Source organism: Leiobunum rupestre, chromosome 8 (genome assembly GCF_980474605.1).
Source record: "Leiobunum rupestre chromosome 8, qqLeiRupe1.1.hap1, whole genome shotgun sequence".
Classification (NCBI taxonomy): Eukaryota; Metazoa; Arthropoda; class Arachnida; order Opiliones; family Sclerosomatidae; genus Leiobunum; species Leiobunum rupestre.
In genome coordinates, this window is record NC_143391.1 from 6,924,854 (window position 1) to 6,947,021 (window position 22,168).

General features: G+C 37.5%; 1 protein-coding gene across 1 annotated transcript in view; it reads left to right on the forward strand.

Moving 5' to 3' along the window:
* The window catches only part of LOC149932261 (adenylate cyclase 1-like), a 144,958-nt gene that overhangs the window by 68,603 nt on the left and 54,187 nt on the right, over positions 1 to 22,168 (forward strand). Inside the window, exon 5 of the mRNA XM_090156989.1 lies at positions 13,159 to 13,270. Within this exon, the coding sequence (XP_090013115.1) occupies positions 13,159 to 13,270 (112 nt within the window). The remainder of the gene's footprint in view (positions 1 to 13,158; positions 13,271 to 22,168) is intronic.

The window sequence follows — 22,168 nt, forward strand, 5'->3', positions numbered from 1 at the left end:
TTGATCCATATTAAAAGGGACGCCAGAGACAGAGAGAACTAGATTCTATTTTCGACTTTTACGTTCCCTCTTTATATCTCGCAGTCCTTATTTTTGGATTTACTAAGATCTTTGTAATAATCTCTACTTAAAAAGAGAGATGCACCGATTGGAGCAGTCTATTTCGGATATTTTTAAGGGGATTATCAGATAGGGATAAATGGGCTTCCCTTTTTATAAAGTACCTCGTACCTTCGTAAAATAAAGCTTTTAGAAATTTGGGCATTAAAGGGAGTGCATTCTAAAAAGAAAAATCATCCGCTTAACACGCGCTATGAGTTATTTTTAACGTAACTAGCGCCAGCTACCCGCAGGTTTTGATATACCCTGTGGCAGAATTGAGAAATTATACTCATTTTAAAGTGAACCTTACCTGCTATTTTGCTGGATGCGTAAAATGCGCTACTTACATTATAGCCAGAAGTAAATGAACCGAAGTAATAGCGCTCAGAATCGGAGGGCGTTTTCCTTATGAAAATGTTGGGAAAATCGAGTCAAATAAAAGCTAATTTCCATCTCCGTCTTCTGGCGCGATAAATTGTACTTGGGAATTATGGGTATAGCTATTGCTCTGTATAAAAATGGTTTCATAAAAACAAAAACGTTTTTCATTCGGCCAAGGAGAGCGCAAAATTTCAAATTCGAGGTCAAAATGTAACTTCATAAGGAAAACGCCTCCAACATGGGGAGAATAGCAGCCTGATAACTTCGCTTCATTTACTTTTGTTATAACGTTATAGATATATCCAACGCCGCCGTCGCCGATATTTTCTCCTGCGCCGAACTGCCACTGCCGAATCAATTCATTTTCGGCGCGCCGCCGCCGAGTCATTTACTTTTCCTTGCGCTGCCGTATAAATTTTGATCCCGCCGCCAAATTAGTTTTAAGATTTTCTACGTAACTTTATTTTTTACGTTTTTAGATTTGTTCCCAAATCTTCAAAAGGGGAGAGAAACTTTTAGCCCTTCACGCCACCGACGCCGCCGGAAATTTTTGAAAAATCAGTGCGTTGCGCTGCCACCGACCCCAATGAAACCGACGCTATGCATTAGTTATAGACGTAACAGATGCTGGATAGAGTCGGCTTCGAATGTAATTAATCATTGTCCATAATTGCCGTGACGTGAACAATCTCGCGTGCATTTTAGACGTTGTTAGCTCCCTTGAGAAAACATCATTGGCAACACGAAATTTGTTTCGCACGAAATACGGTAGATGGGGTAAAGACGGTTTCCTCTGGTATTTAATCTAGTTTTGACTATAAACTATGACTACACCTTTCCTGTAAATTTAATTTCTAAAAAATCTACAGCGTTTCCATAATTAACCATCCGGGTACTAGCCAATTTGGCGGGTTTGGCAATTATTTGGTTTATAGCTTCATGAACGTTACGCACTCGAGATTGCAGTCTTTCGGGATATTTAAAAAAAAATTGCATTTTACTTTTGAAATTTATTATTTGGAAGATTGTACGTATAGTAAATTAAAATGTAAAATATTTATTTTTGACTGCAGGTGGTCACTATTTAGGAAAATACATCTGACTAAAATCTGATTACACGAACAGGCAATTTAAACACACACTATAAAACACGTAGACTGTTTACGCTACACATTCCAATTAGCGCGTTTTCTATCGGGCTCAACCTGCAAAGTCTATGACAAAATAATGTGAATGACGTGAAAGATTATATTCGAGAAAATGTTTAACACGGTGTTACGATACTATTACTATCAAATACTGTAAGGAACGACCCTTTAATTTGTACGTAATGCTACAAGAGTTCCAAATATGATACTTTTCTAAATGGTAAAACCATAAGTCTATAATATTGTTCCATAAGTTGGTCACTTTTGGGAATATTTTACTGAGAGCTAGTAACGGAGTGACGTCATCACAAGAAGAAAATCTCCCCCTAGCGAGGTGCTGTTCGCAAACGGATGCAAAACGGCGAAAAAGCCCGAAATGCAGTCTGCCTTGTGAATAACTCTCAGTAAAACCTTCGTATGTGAAGAATAGGAAGTGTCACACTTATGTAACAATATTATACACTTATGGTTAAACTCAGTAACACGGGAAATTTTATTTTACTAACAGGCGATGTTATAAAGTAACATGACCTTCGGGTTTTTATAAGGAACTCTAAATTCAACTATGCTTCAATTAGCGCTCCCATTAAAGGGAGTATAACCCCTCTTGTTTGGTAAGGTGCGCTTAGACTTCACCGACTAGCTTCTACAAGCCTTCCTACTTCTTCCTGCCCCCCCCCCCCCCGCTAGGAAGGCTTGTGGAAGCTAGTCGGTATAGTCTAAGAGCACCCTACCAAACAAGAAGGGTTATACTCCCTTTAAAGAGATTCTGTTTTTGACCATAGGCTTGAATTTAACCCATTTTAACAAGCAAGCATAGTATCCGGACGTTATCGTTTATTCCCATTCGACCGAAATCCCATTCGACCGAATCCCATTCGACCGAAATAATTTTAAAATGTAGCCCAATTGGCGGGGTGATTTGGTATTTTATTTATAAGGTATGTACTATCGAAGATCCATGTTTAGGTTAGGTTAGGTTAGGTTAGGTTAGGTTAGGTTAGAGTTGGTTAAGTTTACTATTTCAGTTTTGGTTCAGTTACTTTTCTTGACTAGGTGAAGATAAAAATATAATTCATGCTCATTCTATTTTATTTTCAAATAAATGCATAGTACAAAGATATTAAAATGGCATAGCTAAATTGAAAACATAGCAAAAGCCAATTTATGTAGCAGCGTTCGGTCGAATGGGACACATAAAAACCGCACGTTTCGGCGAAATTCGGTCGAATGGGACACCTCAAAAACCGCCTTCGGTCGAATGGGACTAAAGCGACGTTATGGCCCAAGAGTCATACAATTTTAGGGGATAAAACTGCTCTCGAGCAAAACCGAAAAGAAGCTACACACCTCTGTTTAAAAAAAATGTCATCTATTTCTCGGTTGATTTCCGTAAAACAAGGCTCTTTCACGTACCCGGTACAACCAGGGTTTCTTTTGGGGTGAGGGGTTAATCCATCCTACCTCGTCGAGGGAGGAACGGCTAATTTACTTTCGCATTTATTACCTCTCCACGAAATATAATTTCCGATATATCCACAGACGATTAAGTTTACCCAAGGCGGGGTTCTGGATTTACCTAATAAGATGGCTAACGGAGGAGCCATCGTTTATGGCGATAAAGATTCGGCGGAAAGAGGGGTTGCCAGAGTAGGGGGGACCAGAAAAGCGGGGGACTTCAAAGATAAATAGACAGAAGAGCAAGAAAAACGGAGAGAAGATGAGTTCAGGGGAAAAAAACTCGACTTCGACGGGGGGGGGGGGATTCCGGTTGACTGAGCGGAAGTAGACGGTCGTGTTGGTCTGCGGATCCGTGAAATGCATGGAAGATTTCACGGGTAATTACTACAAGAGTATATATATATATATATATATATACTCTTGTAGTAATTACCCGTGAAATCTTCTAACCTAAAAGTCGAAAGCCGCTTAGGTTACGCGTAACACCGGCAGGGTAAGACGGCTAGCTTGAGACAACATCTTTCCAATCTCCATCACCATTAACATAGTTTCCGATATATAGGTAGTCTAAATAACTTTGCGGTAATCTCGAGATTTTGTTTTAGCAGAAGTACATTATTTATCTCTTTCGAGAGAAGTGTCTGGCTAGGATATACAAGTGAAACGTGCGAAAGGGTGCAAAACCGCTCCAGTATACACCGAATTGCGCATCAAATCTTACGACGAGATAATTTAGATATCTTTGTAAAACGAGGGAGACATTGACATTTCAAGGAAATAATAGCATCAGTATAGAAATATGAATACTTATGTATCATATACTTCTGTTATTATTTAGCACGATACATATATACCTAATTCGGGCGGTTTAGATTTTGAAAGTCGGTGGTAATGTTAACCTATATGAGATATGAAATTTCGCAAAACGGAGACGTTGCACTACCCATTCGATTTGCCATGGCAACCGAAAATGTTTTTGACCACTTAAAACAAAAATAATATTTTTTCCTTATTTTACCCTAAAAGTGTCACAATTTTACCCCAAAAATTTAAACATTTGGCCAAACTTGATGAAATTTACCTAAATGTGGTCTAAATTACCCATTTCGTGATTTTAAATATTAAAAAAAAAAATCGTAGCCGAGAAAATCCCATACTTTTTTAAATGAAGATTTTTTGTTTTAATTGGTCCAAAAAAATTCGGTTGCCATGGCCACGGCCAACTTTGATTTCTCGCGCATCTCTCGCGCTACAGCGGCCATCTCATTCGTTGACTTTTCTGTGTTAACCTATGAGCAAAAGATGTGTATGACGTCAGCGCCCCTAGCGGATTATTATTTTTAGTATAGTTTTTACATTGGGGACAATATAACCACCGAGCGTGGCGCTGAACTCCTACACATTATAGTACAGTTTATAGGGGGAAAATCCTTGCTCGCGGAATTTCGACGAATGTGTTGGCCGTAGTAGCGCGAACAGCGCGTGATCAAAGTTGGCCGTGCCATGGCAAATCGAATGGGTAGTGCAACGTCTCCTTTTGGGAAATTTCATATCTCATACAGGTCTACATCGAGGGGCAGGTCACTTCCATTTTGGGTGCGTTTTAATCATAGTAAAATGATTAAATCAGCGTATTTGTGGTTAAATCAAGGTAATCCAGATTAAAAAAAATAATCAAGATTATAAAATCTAATCACGACTCAATCAATCTTATCACGATTTAAACGATATTTAATCATCCTAATCATGATCTAATCTTTATAATCAGGATTTAGTCATTTTAATCAGATTTAATCATTTTAGTAAGATTTAATCATTTTAATCAGATTTAATCATTTTAATCAGATTTAATCATTTTAATCAGATTTAATCATTTTAATCACGATTTAATCCAAATAATCGGTCGAATCACGATTTAATCAATATAATCGGTCGAATCGAGATTTTATAATTAAAATCAAAACTAAACTACGATAATTTAATATTAATTATTAATGTATATGGTTCTATCGCAATTGTGTTTGATTCTCGTTCTAATTTCTAACCGCGATTTAATCATACTAATCACGATTTAATCGTTTCAATCAGGATTTAATCATTTTAATAAGATTTCATCATTTAATCATGATTAAATCAGATTTAAACATTCTAATCGTGATTAAACGTGATTTAATCAACATAATCGTGGTTAAATTGAATTTAATAAAAATAATCACGATTAAATCGGATTTAATCTTTCGAGGGGTGCGTCGTTAATCAAGGAAGTGACCTGCCCTTCGGTCTACATTACACCCGACTTTGAACAAAATCGGCAATAGACTTCGAGCTTAGAAAAGATAGCGCCATCTACTTTAATATTTGTCAACTAAATGTGTGAAGAAATAGCAGACGACTTTTGAATATGAATGTTCTTTAACCTGAAACGTTCAGCTTTTATATCGAGATAATTTTGAATGAGCAGACACATTCGATTTAAAACTCAGTCGGTAGGCGGCGACATTTCTGACCAAAGTATAAACTAGGCACGAAGCTTATAAACACCTGTGGTACTCTCCTTGTGAGTAGGTAATGAGGATATAAAATTAAATTACTTTTTTGTTTTAAAAAAACTTGACACTCTCTTTAAGATTTTCGGTATATTATTTGGAAGCTAGATAGCTAAATTAAATTTCAATTTTGTGGGTTATATTTTTCAGTGAAATAAGATTTGAAAGGATCGTTTTTAATCCTTTTCTCGTGATTTATTCCGATCTGAGAATTCGCGGAGAACAAAGGGAAGACGAACACTAATTTCTTAAGACGCGGAAGGAGATCACGTTCAAAGCTTATTTCGTTCTTCAGCTCGTCTCTTTCAATTGTCCGTTTTCACGCAACTACGATAAAGGATTATGGAGTTTAACTTTTTTACGAAGAATTCGCAAACTCGGGTGTACTCCAGTTGAGACTTTTTGTTTTAAATGTAAATGTTAATTAGATATTGATGATTTTTAAGCAACGAAAAAAACACGTTGAAAGCATTTTTCTACCCAGATACGCACCAAACATGGGTACGGGATTTCACGCTGAATTTCAAGATTTCTTGTTGGATTTTATTTCGGGATTTTTCGTCGGATTTTAAGACATCTAGTTGGATTTCATGATTTCTCGTGGGCTTTCGAGATATCTCGTTAGATTTTGGGATTTATCGAAGGATTTCGCTATTTTGCAATTTTTCGATTTCCCGTTGGATTTCTGGATTTCTTGCTGGATTTCTCGACTTCCCGTCGGATTTTAGGATTTATCGAAGGATTTTGCTATTTTGCAATTTTTCGATTTCCCGTTGGATTTCTGGATTTCTTGCTGGATTTCTCGACTTCCCGTCGGATTTTAGGATTTATCGAAGGATTTTGCAATTTTGCAATTTTTCGATTTCCCGTTGGATTTCTGGATTTCTTGCTGGATTTCTCGACTTCCCGTCGGATTTTAGGATTTATCGAAGGATTTCGCTATTTTGCAATTTTTCGATTTCCCGTTGGATTTCTGGATTTCTTGCTGGATTTCTCGATTTCCCGTCGGATTTTGGGATTTATCGAAAGATTTCGGGATTTCTCGTCGGATTTCGCAATTTCTCGATTTCCCGGTGGATTTCTGGATTTCTCAATTTCTCGTTGAATTTTGGGATTTATTGTAGGATTTCGGAATTTCTCGACCAATTTCGGATTTCTGGGAAAGTAAACGGGAGAAGCGTAATTTCATTGATTGAAAAAAAAAATGATTTTTTTTTAAAAGAATCACTGATAAGTCTCTTTTAATTTGGTTTTTTCACAATGTGCTTCTCTTCACTTCTAAGTAATCTAAAATATGAAACTAGGGTTAAATTTAATTAAGATCTAAATAAATTCCAGATTATTTCACCGATAGGAGCAAAGTAATGAATTAGACTGAAACAGAAGCATTAATTGTTCAATAATCAATAAATTAAATTTAAAAAAATCGAGTTAATTAATTTTTACACGTTCTTACTACGAGGTATATTAAGGAGCTTAAGCTCTCTGATATGTCCTTGAGGTGGGGTGGCGGAGTGGTTAGCACTTTCGCCTCGCAGTAAGAGGAGACGGGTTCGATCCCAGCTTGTGGCACTGGGTGAAAACTCTGCGTTGAGTTTGCAAGTTCTCTCCCCACTGGTTTAAGAGGTGTTCTCCCGAGCTATTCAGTTTCACTTTTCATAGAAACCTTTTGAGGTTAACGGTAATAGTTAGTGTAGGGAGCTGTTGCCTCGCGTGGCTTGCAGGACTTGCAACCACCCTTCTACGCATTCTAACCTGGCCACCTGAATTGATGGCTTTAAAAGTCGCTTGATGAATTAGGCCTCAGGTGGTGCCTTGGGTATACGCCTAGCTGATTATTATTAATATATTAATAAAATATTTTTTGTTTTATTATTTATAAAACTTATTAAAACTATACATCTCTAAAATTTTCAAAAAGGATACGTTATTGAAATAAATATTTATCTGAAATTTAGACAACATAAAAATTACTTTTGAAAGTTACATAGAGTCAAAATAACTCCCTGATTAAATATATTATTTATATTATATTAATATTAAATATTCTATGTTCCAGACGAAAGTTAATTTATTTCCACTATCTTAAGAAAGATATAAAAGCCGCGACTAAGAGCTAAGATATTACGTCCGTAATCTCCGCAGAATCAATTTTTGACCTTTAGACAGCCAGGGTCGCGTGAGCCAAGAATACTGAGGACTAAACGATAGAAACAATAACACCCAAGACTCGATATACACACAAAAAAACACTTATATTCATCCATACAGGTCCGGATAAAATGGCCATCTTTTGTTTTTGCGGTGGTCCCTGAAGGAAAAGCTTTGGGGGGTGGAGGGGATAAAGAGGGTCTGGCGTCTGCCCCTATTCCCCCCCCCCCCCCGACTCGCTCGATATTGGCCACGGAACCTTGGCCTCTTGGCTTCTCCTCATCTAGGCCGTTCTCGCATCGGCGGGCGTCGAAAGTGGGCCGAATCCTTTGCCCAAATCCCGCTCGCTCGTCACTTATATAAAGCGCAGGCTGACGATTCGATAGCGAAGTTGGAAAGTATCCAACCGAGCATGCGCAATCCACCTCCGTTGCTTTACCTGACAGCGCGTGGAACTCGGAAGAAGGCCTAAAATCCGTTACCAATACGGTATCAGTTAAGAACAAGAATAACCTTTCTCGGGTCTCTTCGTCCGCTAAAGATCGCGATAATGGTCAGATATACGCTATAGTACGCTTTAGTGACCCAAAATCGGAGGCGAGACTGGCCCTAACCCGGTTCCGTTAATCGCTTTTCGTTGTCTCGAATCACCTCGCGGACAGCGACAACAGGGCGCGCTCGTTACCGACAAGCGCCCTCCTCGTGCACTCCAGAGTACACTTCATCCACCCCCGCCTCTATTTTTGCTCTTGAACTTCCTCCTTTTGTTTATAGATTGTTTCCTTTCTCCCATATCGCTGCCGTGACAGTAAGAAATTGCGACCAGAAAACATACAGACTGTCTGAGCGGATGTAATGTTGCTTCTTTTATTCTCTCGTACTTTCTTACAAGCTCGTTTTTTGGCTGGGCAATTCCGTTTCCGCGTATTTCCGTTCGTATAAACAGAGGATGTATTCTTTTCAATTTATTATAAGCCCGCGCGTAAGAAATTGTTTTTTCTCAAACTCGTTCCTTTGGGAGTTTTTCTAGGAAGCAACAATATATACCGCGTGAAGACGTACCCAAAAAATGGACTGAAATTTCTACTGTTATATCTTAGTATTCGTTGCGTTGTAGGCATATCTTGTAGCCAGAATGTATTCAAGCAGGAATTCATATCTCTACTTGGAATGCTTATCACGGCCGATTTTCGTCTCGATGTGGCTGACGGTTTTTTTTGACGTCACTATGTTAACTTAACAAACAACTACGTGAGATGGGAGCGCGCGCAGAGGGGATTTTTTCTCTCGTAGGCGGGGCCAAAGTCGTCAAAGTGGTTTCACCATACGCGATACGGTAGGATAAGCATTCCAAGTAGAGGTATGGATTCCTGATTCATGTGAACAAAGAACAGGTAACCGCAACTACCGCTTCCGTTTTCATGATATCCATAAGGCATTCACCGCCTACACCGAGACACTGTGATCGTACCGCATTGCCTTCCACCCTTACTGGGAAAAGGGGGAAAGGTTAGACGAGGAAAGGCCGAGGGGCGTGGTTTTTCTTCCGGCAAATAATCACGTGACCATAAACTCGTTACCATCGCGACGAAAATAGGACACACGTAAAAGCAAACCTCCTAAAGTTATTTTTATAAATTCAGCTTCGCTTGCCGAACTTGTTTTTATGTTGCTCTTACGTCACGAGGTCATAGTTTTATTAGAATAGTTTGCACGCGCACGTGAAAATCCAAGGTTTCTCGCGCTCTAACCGCGCGCTCGTAATATTATCAAAAGGTGGTTTCTTTTCGCCTGTTCTCGGACTAAAAGTGTACTCTTTTTACTCTTTTTTTCGTCTGTTTCAGGGATGAGAAATACTCCGCCCCATAAACTATTCGCTTGTTCCGGAGTATTAGGGCTACTAGTTTTATTCCTTCTGAAAAGGAGGTGTAAAGAGAGTAAATCGGAGTTTGTCGTCTGCTAGCCAGAATTAATGCACACAGGCGTTTATTACGTTTTTACTCCGACTAACTATTCGCCACCACAGAATCGTAGTAAAATGACATCATAGCGTTACTCTACTTATCTTACTCCGAAATCGCGGAACAAGCGAAAAGAAACCACCTAGAGTTAAAGTTGTGACGTAGTAGCTACATTCAAACAAGAAGGCGACGTTAATTTATAAAAACTCCTATTCGATCAGACGTACTCATCTAAAACGTTTTTCTGAAAGTTTGTGTCTGTCTGTCTGTCTGTCAGTCTGTCTCACTTCGTCTTAGAGCGTCCAAAATTTGACATTTTTTGTCTGTGTAAAAAGTAAGCGAATCGCGCTATTTATATGTCCACTTTCACAACTCAACGCAGTCATTCTCTCTAAAAATAAATAAATGCATTCTTTTATTTTAAGAATTATACTATCAACTCGACTAGTAGACGAAGAACGGACTTCGAAGTTAGTATAATATATCTTCGTGACGTTACAACGTTACGATTCACTTAAACCCGCGAAAATACGGTTGAAGGAGATTAATGTTAAGCTGTGAGAATTTATTGGCCCAGTTTTTCGATGAAACCTTTTTCAGGGCGCCCTTTGTACATAGATCTTTTATTTTCCACAAAAGGCCCTTTTTATGTCTGGTTTCTGTACACGTATCACGAGATCATTCTTTTCTTTCTGATGGAATAAAAATAAACAGGACGGTACCGACTTTAAAATGGATGTGCAATCGTCAACTGCCTCCGTTTTAAGGGTCGAATTCAGGGTATAAGCGTATCATTTATATCACTATCGGCGAAGGCAATTTCTCCGTAATAGAGAAATGGGAGGCCAACCCGACCCCGACGGTAATACATATTTCATATATATACGCCTATATTTCGTCCTTCAACCACCATCAATATCAAAAACAATATATATGAACAAACTATGAGCCTGGACAATGAAAAACCGCACGCAGCTAACCAGCGAATTTTTCTATTTATAAAATAGAATTTAACTTTACCTCTGTGGTACTTAGCAGCTAGCCTTTAAAAGCGCTAAGGCAGTGTTGTGTACAAATTTCATTGGACGAGGGGGGAAAGACAATTTCCTAGTTTTCCCCTTCCGACGGCAGCAGTCGTTAAAGCGTCTAACCAATGAAATCTGTACACAAGAAAAGGCACGACTTTTCACCAGTGTTGGGCATTTTCGTCAAAGAGCCGCTCACGCTCACGTCTTTTTAAGCGGTAAAATTTTCGCTCCTCTCTTTCCGCTCTTTTTTGAGCGGTAACATTTTCGCTCCTCTCTTTCCGCTCTTTTTTGAGCGGTAAAACTCTCGCTCCTCTCTTTCCGCTCTTTTTTTGAGCGGTAAAATTGGCGCGCCTCTCATTTTTGTTTTGCGCTCTTTTAAAAAGATATTTTACCGCTCATTTTCAATCATAATAACAAATCCGCTCACAATGAGATGAGCGGTGCCCAACACTGCTTTTCACGGGTTGCGTTCTCCTTGCGTGGGGTGCTGTGTCTGTTGCTCCTAGGCGGTACAGATCATTTTTATCATAATAACTCTTAAGTGAACCCTTGTTTCAAAAGGAACATACAATTGGTGTTTCCATAAAATAAGCTGGGGTCTTGAAGAACACTTTCTTGAAATCATGTACGAACCGAAACAGTTATTATTAGTCGGTGGCGTCACCTATATTTCAAAGAAAATATTGTTTTAAATGTTGTCTGCTTATTCTCGTTTCACGCTACTAACTTTAGTGATAGTTAGAGCTGGCTTATTTACCTGCTTTTATAGCCTAACATATATGTAGTATAAATATATTGTTGATGTTTCTAATTTAACCCTTTCTTTGAAGGTTGTTCTTCAATCAATTTCAATTTATTATAAAAGCATGGAGACCCCTGGGCCTTAGGTTGGAAAATTAGACATAAATAGCGCGATTCGCTTACTTTGCACATTGTCAGCAATTATGCAAAGCTTGGGCGCTCTATCGCAAACAGTGTGGATGCCTTTAGTAGTGTTCGGAATTGTTTATTCATTATCCACAAATTTTTCCGATTTATTTAAAAAACGTTGGTAAAAAGAATATAATTTTAACTTATTTAATTATGTTTTTTACGCAACCAAGCATTTATTTGAATAAAAGTGATATTTATTTAAATAATTGTTTGTTTTATTTAAGTAATAGGCTTATTCACTTTCGATTATTTAAACATTTTACGAGTTTTATTCAACTATAACCAATATATTGGTTATTTAAATATAGCCGAGCTTATTTTATTCATGGATAAAAATTAATTGACTGCCGAACACTAGCCTTTAGCAGACAGACAGATGATAAAACCAATTTTCGGAAATGTATAGTAGATTTAAGATTTTACTCGGGCGATAGGCTTTTTAGACGAAAAGACAACTTAAGACTAACGATCAAAATATTTAAATAGAAGCACGCGATGCGAACTTTAAACGTGTCAACAAACGGATAAAGACGCTATAACCCGGATAATGTTCGCATTACATTTGACGAAGTTTAAAGAATTATCTCAATTAAAATTTAGTTTGCCCACCAAATTTGTTGGTCTTTTTTCTCTTTCCCGTAGTTTTAACGTTTTCCACTACAAAACAAAGGCGCCCATATCGTTTCAGCCGCTGATTTATCGGTGTAACCCTGCGAAGATAATAACTCGTAACTCTTTAAAAATAGTTCATCCACTACAGTTTATAATGATAAGCACAATAAAGGCCTGTACATTTTCATATTTAACTTTATTTTGTTCAATTGAAGAGATGTTTATTATAATTTTCGAAATACAATTTGCAGTTAAGCCTGGTTCGAACCTAATACACGAGGTCGGACTGGCATGCTGACAACGACATCTATTGAGCCATCGAGGCACTACACTAATATCGTTTAAACCAAATAAAATAATCCTAAGCCTTTATTCTAATCGCCAAATCAGTTTACGAGTTCAAATAGGTTTCCTTGTACGCGAATGATTTAGATTGTATTTCGAAAACGACCCGAGGGCACTCTGGGATCGATCTCTTCTGCTCTGCGAGCGGTAAAAGAAATTCGAAATAAGCCGGTTCTCTCGAAAAGCATTCCTGTAAAATTTACAATTATTGCTCTATTATAGCTTTCGCTCGTGTTAGAATTTAAAAGGGTTAGAAGGTTAATGAAAATTTACTGTCAACAAATCCTAATTTAAAATTTAAATACTAAATAAATCAACAGTTGTATTTTTATCCTAGTGCCCAGAACAGGGATGCGAAATTTAAGGAACACGCTCCAACCTTTGCAGCTAATACTAATATTGATAATATAATATAGCTAATACTAATATTGATAATATAATAATTTAATTTATTAAATAATAATAATTTATAAATTATTTTCTTTTGCAGTATACTCTTCGCCGACATTGTGGGTTTCACGGTGTTAGCGTCTCAGTGCACTGCCCAAGAACTGGTACGCCTCTTGAACGAACTCTTTGGACGCTTCGATCAGCTGGCCAGCGTAAGTTCCACCAACACACTCACTAACTACGGGCTCTTTACCTACCCACACGCGCCATTAAAGTTAATTAACTTACAAACCACCATGGCCTCTGGATAGTGGCGTAACGCCTAGGTACATTTCACATCTATCACAACATCTCCGAATATACGTGATCCCGAACGCCTCTTTTCACTTTCGTAATTTCTTTGGCAACCGGTTTAACTGAGATAATTTGAAGGGCCAAGCCCGGTACCTACTTCTTTCTAACACGACATGGTACGGCCACGCCAATGGCCTTGAAGCGAATCTCACACTTTTTGATAAAGATGGCCTTGTTTGCGGAATCACCGACTCAGTACACCTTTCTCTTCTCCAAAAATTTATAGTTTTATCGCGTCATCGGTCACGGTAATGGCCATAACTTAGATGCGAACAAAACCACGTCCAGTACGGGGCTATTTCTGGTACTTCGTCCACCTCCGCGAAAGGGTCGGTCGGGTTTCGTTTCTTTTATCGCGAAGGGCGTTGGATATTCGGGACGACTTGGATCACGCGTAATTAGGAAAAGTGTCACCCGTAAGAGGCGCCATCGTCTAAATTCCAATTTACAGAAAGTCTAGTTTATCTTTCTTTAATAGGGTTAGACGAGAATTATATGCCTATAATTATATCAAATCTTTGATTTCAATTAGCATCCCTGCCCGTAATGTTTTAGATTTTTTTTTCAAACTCGGGAGACCTTTATGTATCTTGAAAGCTCCTAAAGTGAAAAGCTTGTTTTTCACAACTCAAGTTTAAACTTTATCTACGTAAAATAGCATGAGAAAATCATGGTTTGTAAGGATCCTTGGACATTTTCAAAAAATTAAAAAAATTTAAATTTCGGAAAAACCATTGGGTAAAATTGATAAAATTGGGTGAAATCGATAAAATTGGTTAAAATCGAAAATATGGGTAAAAGCGCAAAATTTCGGTCATTCGTTTTTTTTTACGCGGAGAAAGTTTAAACTTGAGTTGTGAAAAAAACATTGGTTGCCATGGCAAAACCAATGGCCTATAGCCGCGTTCACACTAGACACTTTGGAACCGTTTTTAAATGGTTTCGAAAGATAAAATTGAACATTTTCGGTGTTGATTGTATTAATAGCCATACGATAAATACATTCGATAGCAAAATTTTACAGTTTGATCTTTCGAAACCGTTTTAAAACGGTTTCAAAGGGTCTAGTGTGAACGCGCCTATTGAAACTTTTCCCTTTAGGAGCTTTCAAGGTACATGAAGGTCTACTTAACCCCCGAGTTTGAAAAAAATTGGGGAGAACCACCTCGGGATGCCTCCTTGTTAGTTCGGGAATCCTCACTGCCAATCGCACACGTCTCAATATAATCATCAACGGGTAGAAGTAACTAAGAAATACCAAAATATTAAAAGCTGCGGCCACGAAGTTATACTTCTCAATGAACTCTTTAAGTTATAATTTATTATTATTGTACTTTTTTCCAACAAATTAGGAACAACGAAAATTTAAAAGTGCACAAAGAAGTTTATTAAAAACCAAAATTTTTTAATAAACTGGGTTCGGTTTTTAATAAATACACTTTTCTTGTGCACTTTTAATTTTAGTTGTCCTTAATTTTTTATATAAGTATTTTTTAGCAAGTCTTTTAAATTATTATTATTGTTTATTGTTATTATTATTTATTATTATACTTATGTATTATAATACTTCAGTCAACAAAAAATTTAACAAAAATATCTTACTATTCTTCAATCTTGAATCGGGGCGGAGAAACTGTATCGCACTTTTGCATTAACCAGATGGCGATAGAGACGGATGTTTAGGACGTTTTGATTCTGAGAAGTACAAGATCATGGCAGCAGGGGACAATGTTATCGTACATAGCTCTTAATTACTTATATGCGTCTTGATATAAGCTATTTGAAATTTCAACGGAACGGTTTCTCGAGGGGCCGTGATAACAGAATTTCTGGCTCTATTCAGTAATTTCAGTCTCACGTGACACGACGTCATCCATGCTTTTTCGCATAGAGAAAGAAAACAAGCACAAAATGGTGGCTATAGCCAAAGTTATAAAGTGAAATTTCTCTATAAGCAAAACACTACAACTGGGAAACAACACTTCTCAAAGAGCCATATGCTTATTTTATTAGACTGTTTATCGTATATTAGGTTCTACCGAGAGAACGAAAATTATATTATTCAATTTTTGCTTTGGCTTAATGGATTTAAGCAGACATATTGCTTACGAGATAAGTATCTAAATGAAACGTAAACAATTTTTCGCATACTTTACTTCATCTAACGACGTAAAATGTAAAAATTACACTGCAGAAAGTATTAAAAACCATTCTTTCCTTATCTTTCCAATTAAGTCTGAAAAATGAATATTTTAACGAATCCGATTACCTGCAAATTTTACCTAATTTTAGAAGCCCGAAAAGGATTTGTCTGGAACCTGAATTTCCTCGAACGTCTTTGCCTATAATGCGTTATCTGAACCGAGTTAATAATTACGATGGATCAGACATCAGATTATCTGCATGCGTACTAAGAGTTTATCAAATTAGTAGACATAGTTCAAAATTACAACCAGATAGTTTAAACCCGAAACTAATCCGAATTTCAGATACCTCATATTTATCGATTATATATCTCTCTCGATTAAAATCGTTCCGAAATTTGTATTTGTATTTATATTTATTTTGATTTGTTTTCCAGAAGATATAATAAAACTAGAAGTTAGATAACTGTTTAGATAACTGAATCTGATGAAATTAATGAGATCGGTTACTTGAGATAAGGAATCAGATACAATTTGAAATCAGATTGGTGGGTGAGGGGAATATAACCTGATCTAATTACCAATTTACCTTCAGATATCTGAAAAGTACGAACTGAATCATTTGATTAATGGGCGGTTTGAAGCACTACTCTAAATTCAAATATATCAAAATTGAAAAGCGTCGATAGCTTTGTTCAAATTGGAACTCTCTCGAATAAGATCTAATAGTGGCTTACAATCCATACTCGAGTCAAACGAAGTCGCCTAGGTTCGACATTTACTGGGTTTCATTTATCAAAATGATGGTCAGAGTTGACGCAAAACTTTCGGTTAGGCTTAACATAATTTTTCCTCGTCGACGCAAAAAAAACTTTGTTAGGCCTAGCACAAGTTTTTCGCTCACCATAGCGGCGTTTTCCCTAGAGCTTTAAAACGAGCGTATTCATTGTACAAGGACCGTCGAAAGAGTAGCTTTGGCGTCATCCTAGCCAATCGTTCAATGGGAATTATTGAAGTGTGAATTGACAAAAATTAACTTAATCAAAGACTTTTGTTAATAATGGATTCGTCTCGAAATGGAGATAGTTTTTTAAGATTTTAATAAAGCAAACTAAATTTGTTCAAACTGACAAGGAGACTACCCGAGGTGGTTATCACCGATTTTGTTGAAACTCGGGGTTTAGGTAAACCTTATGGTAGTATGAAAATTGCCAAAGGGAAAAGTTGCAATGGGTTTTAGTTTTCGCATGGCAACCGAAAATGCTTTTGATATCTCAAAACAAAAAATCAATTTAAAAAACCATGGGATTTTCGAGGTTTTACTGGGTACTTACTAACTTAAAAAAAATTTTAAAAAATTAAATTTTCAAAACTTACACAAAAAGATTAATTTGGCCTATTTTGGGTAAAATTGAACAATTTTGGTTAAATTTTAACAAAATTTGGGTAACCGATGAAATCCCATGCTTTTTAAATGGAGAGGTCAAGAACATTTTCGGTTGCCCATTGCAACTTTTCCCTTTGCCAATTTTCATACTACCATAAGGTCTACCTAACCCCCGAGTTTCAACCAAATCGGTGAAAACCACCTCGGGTAGTCTCCTTGTGAGTGCATATGAAATGTATATCAGTGAAACAGGATAGGTGGGCAGGTGGGCAAGAACCCAGAGGGTCCTATTAAAAAGTCGGTTGTATGAATTGCGGTTTTTAGGTTGCTAGGCTCCTTAGCCCACCACAGCCCATTGTGTTCCTGGAAATTAACTCGTTATCTTCACATGATCCGTAACTTATGAAGTCCCATTGATATGTTCGATATGTTCATGATCATATAGATGACTTTGAACTTAAGTGAAAGAAAAAACAAGGCTTAAACAAAAGGGATACCCAAATACCCATTAAACAAATGGTGATCTCGACCTTCAAAATGGTAATCTTAACCTTCAAAATATTTATCACGAAAATATACTGAAATATCATAGTAAAAAATAACTACTATAAACATATACATATACACAAATCATTTTAATTTAGAGTTTGAAAACCTACCATGTTATGCCTGTATGTAGAAAAAGGGTGCGATTTTACAAGTCACTTTAAGTGCACTCTTTTTCCTGGGCCGGTGCGTCTATGCTACTTTCATAATCAATATCAAGCAGATTGAAACCTCCTCGTTGTATTAAAAAAAATACACAAAAAACTTCAACTCTGGGAACATTTTTCATCCGTTGTCAGTTTTATATATTTTTTGTTTTTATAAATATGGTCATATAGGCGCGTGCTTAGCGTGGGTTCCACATCACTTGGAAGGTTTCCCTACAACGAATACGAACTAGTACACGCATACAACCGAGAGAAGCTTTTTATTAGTCACGAATTCAAGTAGCGTATTCAGGTAGCTTTCACCCCTATCTCCCCCGTCACGCCTTGCCTATAAGTCACAGCCGCCATCTTTCACAATTTTTTCGTGAAACCATAAGTAATATAACACCCTCAATCAAGTAATTTTTTTAAAAATCATTCATTTAAATCAAGAATGTATTTATTTATACCTAGGGAGAATGTCTATGGCGAGACGGTTTTTAGCCTTTCTCTCAATCCACCCGTTGGTCCCCCCAGTTCGCTCCTCCGTTTAAAATAAAACGAATAGTCCCGGTATTTCATTGGCTGCTTAAAATTTACGTCACCTACGCGATGGAAATCAAACGCCGGTGACGTTTTGTCTTTCCCCCCGCGCGAGACGGGGGAAAGGTGTTCAACGTGCCCGGCGATTGTCGCAACATAATCATTCTTCCTATATATAAATAAATACATTCTTGTTTAAATCTTATCCTGAGAATAAGCAATTATATTTTACTATAAATTAGTAATTCAATTTAATAAAGATAAATTTAAAATATAGTTTACGATATCGCTGAACTCAAATTATTTATCAATTTGTCAAGGAAAACCGGCATAAAATCTTAAAAAAGCAATAAAGTCAATAAAATCAATTAAAATCAATAAAAATCCGATTTAAATCTGACACTGAAACACTCATCCAGCTTCTATTGGTAGTCGCAATCCAACTGAGTAGTATCATAAGTTTATAATAATGTCCCGCTAAATCAATATCAAAGGCAGTTTAGTTGGATATCAAACGCCTTATATGAAGGGAAACGTAAGGAATATCGTACGCCGCCTGGTGGCCTCCATTTGCTACTATGATTTTGAGGCTCATGGTAGAAATAGAGTAATTGAAAATCTTTACGCTTATGCCTTAGAAGCGTTAGATGAAGTGGCTGCCGAATTTAGATGTGGGCGATATTTAACCAAATGAAACAAATATTTCAAAAAAGTTATTCTACATGGGAGCTTATTAGGGATTCTGACTTAGAGGGACACAATTATTAACTTGTGGTATTAACGTTCTTGATAATAGCAGGGCTATAGAAGGGTCTTGGGAATATTTAGATACTAGCATAAGTAACATAATACCTATAAGTATGCAAATTAGGAAATATTATAACAAAATTGATTTTCAGTGTTATAGTGCAACCATGTATGGTTTAGGTCTCAGCAGAGAGCCCCCTAGTGTCTAAATATCAGAGATATTATCTTATATTATGTTACTTGTGATAGATACTAGGGGGCTCTGTGCTGAACTAATCCTTGATTACTGTGAATGTTAGTTAGGTGGTAATTTATGTTAATTGATTTAGCTATTGCTATTATGTTACTTATGGTAAAATCCACTTAGGTAAATGGAAGTGTGTGGTTCAAAATACTAATGATTTTGATAATGTTTGTTAATACATATTTTTATTATGTTACTTATGGTAAAACCCATATAGGCGAATGGAAGTGTGTGGTTCAAAATACTATTGATTTTCCTAACTAATTATAATAATAACCTGCTAGGCTAATATCAAAGGCACCAAATTAGGCCCAAGTTACAATGCGTAGGAGGGTGGTGGCAAGCCCTTCGTGCCACGCGAGCCAACAGCTCCCTGCATTCACTATTACCGCCAACCTCTACAAGTTTTTATGGGAAGGGGAAACCGAAAAACTCGGGAGTAAACCACTTTAACCAATGAGGGGGGAACTGGAAAACTCGGAGTGGTTCTGAGCTTTCACCCAGAGCCACAAGGCGGGATCGAACCCGGCTACTCTTGCCGCGAGTCGAAAGTGCTAACGACTCCGCCACCCCACCATCCGCAAGGTCTGCTGAACATATATTTATACACGTGAGTCGCGAGTGCTGCCTCCCTCATGACTACACATAATGCTATGCTAATAAAAATGTCTGTTAGGAGACAGGGCGTGCTCATCCAGCTGTAAAAACTCCTTGTCGGCTGAGCCTCCTTTCATCGACCAAAAACGTGAACCGATTGGGAGGCCTTGTTTGTCTCGGAGGAGGCGGAACGGTGCAGGGCGAGCCGAAAATACAATTAAAAACAAAACAAAAAGCATTAACCTCCCACGTAGTCCGGGTATTTTGTCTACGTTTTGTTTTATACTAACCTTTTTTAAATAAATATACCGTATACATTCGTCGTTAAATAATACCAGGAGTAAATAGGGAGAGTATGCGTTTCTAGTATTCGCTAGTGCCTGTCGGCAAATGATCCATTTTCTACAAAGGAGGAGACAATTAGCGATAATATTCATTCAATTCAATCATAACCTTCTTTGAAATCGAGAGGCTGATCACCATTGCTTCCATTTCGGAAAATTTTAAATTCTATATTAGGTAATCTAAAAAAATACAATTTAATATAATATTAAAAATTTCATAAAAGTTTCCTTGTTAAATCTGAACATAATATGCGTAAAATATAATCTTTTGGCCTAATAATAATTAGTTTCAGAAACATGAAAATAACTTAATTATTTACTATTTTTTATAACTATAAGACAGAATTTGCTAAAATAGAAAAACTTTTGTACTAATAGCTAACTTCAAAAAATGTATGTGTGTGATCAGTGTACACGCGTGTCGCTTTCACTGTACTAAAGTAATTGCGTAACCAGGAATCCATACCTCTACTTGGAATGTTTATCCTGCCGTATCGCGTATAGTAAGATCACTCTGACGGCTTTGGCCCCGCCTACGAGAGAAAAAATCCCCTTTGCGCGCACTCCCCTCTCACGTAGTTGTTTGTTAAGTTAACATGGTGACGTCAAAAAAACCGTCAGCCACATCTAGGAGAAACAAACACAAGGAGAACGCAGCTAGCCTTTAAACACGCTAAGGCAGTGTTGTGTACAAATTTCATTGGACGAACCTTTACGCTGGACGTTTTACGAGTGGGGGAAGAAAATTTCCAATATTTCCCCTTCCGACGGCAGCAGGCGCTAAAGCGTCTAGCCAATGAAAAATGTACTCAAGAAAATCCACGACTTTTGACGGGTTGTGTGGGGTGTTGTGTTTGTTGCTCCTAGGCCACATCGAGACGAAAATCTGCCGCGATAAGCATTACAAGTAGAGGTATGGATTCCTGACGTAATTGATTACAGATTTAGCATTACACCTAGTGTACAGGTTTTTACGAAGTGGCTATCCCATAGGAAAATTTAGAATATTAATGACAATTCAGCTGACTAATCGTCTAAGTAGTATTTTAGGGATATTAATTTCCGGTAATGTTTTCTGTTAAGCCTTCATTATTCAAATATACAAGGTGTTTCAAAAGGTTATGCAAAAATGTGAGTGAGTTGTAGGGGGTGAGTTGAGAAGTATGCTTGTTTTTCCCAATTTTCCTAGGATGAGTTAAAAGAACGCCAGAGAGCTTCAAAGTGTGGCCTACTAGCCCCTGGAAGTAGGCTCAGTGGCGGCGCCAGGAATTTTCGCGAGGGTAGGCAAACCAAATAAATGGGCCCCCGACCCGGCACCCCCCTTTTCTCAACGAAATGCTTCAATAAAATAAAGTAGTGATGTACATGACGAACAAAAAAGTTCTAACAACAGTAAATCGAGTCCAAATATAACAGAACTGGTATTATTTACTAGGAGATACCTCAAAAATTTCTAAATACATTATCGACTATTGTTTCATTGTTATTTATAAATAATTTTATCTCTTGGGACAATTTTGAGACCCTTTCTAGATTAATTTGGGGCCCCTTAAACGATGATTTTGGGGCCCCTCAAAATTTTAAGGTAGGCAGTGGCCTACCTGGCCTACCACCTAGCGCCGCCACTGAGTAGGCTGCGACAAGGGCAAAACCAAGCAACAGGGATTTAAAATACTGTTTAAGTTTACTTTATTCCGGTTGTTACCTCGACTTGTTTACAAAATCCTTTTTCCTTTTGCGCTTGTTGCAGCCTACTTCCCGGGGCTAGTAGGCCACACTTTGAAGCTCTCTGGCGCTCTTTTAACTCATCGTAGGAAAATGGGGGAAAAACAGGCATACTTCTCAACTCACCCCCTACAACTCCTTCAAATTTTTGCATTACCTTTTGAAACACCCTGTATATAGACCGCAAGTAGCCAGCGGAAACCCCAAGCCCTCGAAATACATTTTAAATTCCACATTTTCTACGTCTATCCCCTCGTTTGAAATAGTTCGGTTGTCCGGGTAACTAAAATGCTTCGGACTATCTACACTTAGGATAATTAATAATTCGCTTAG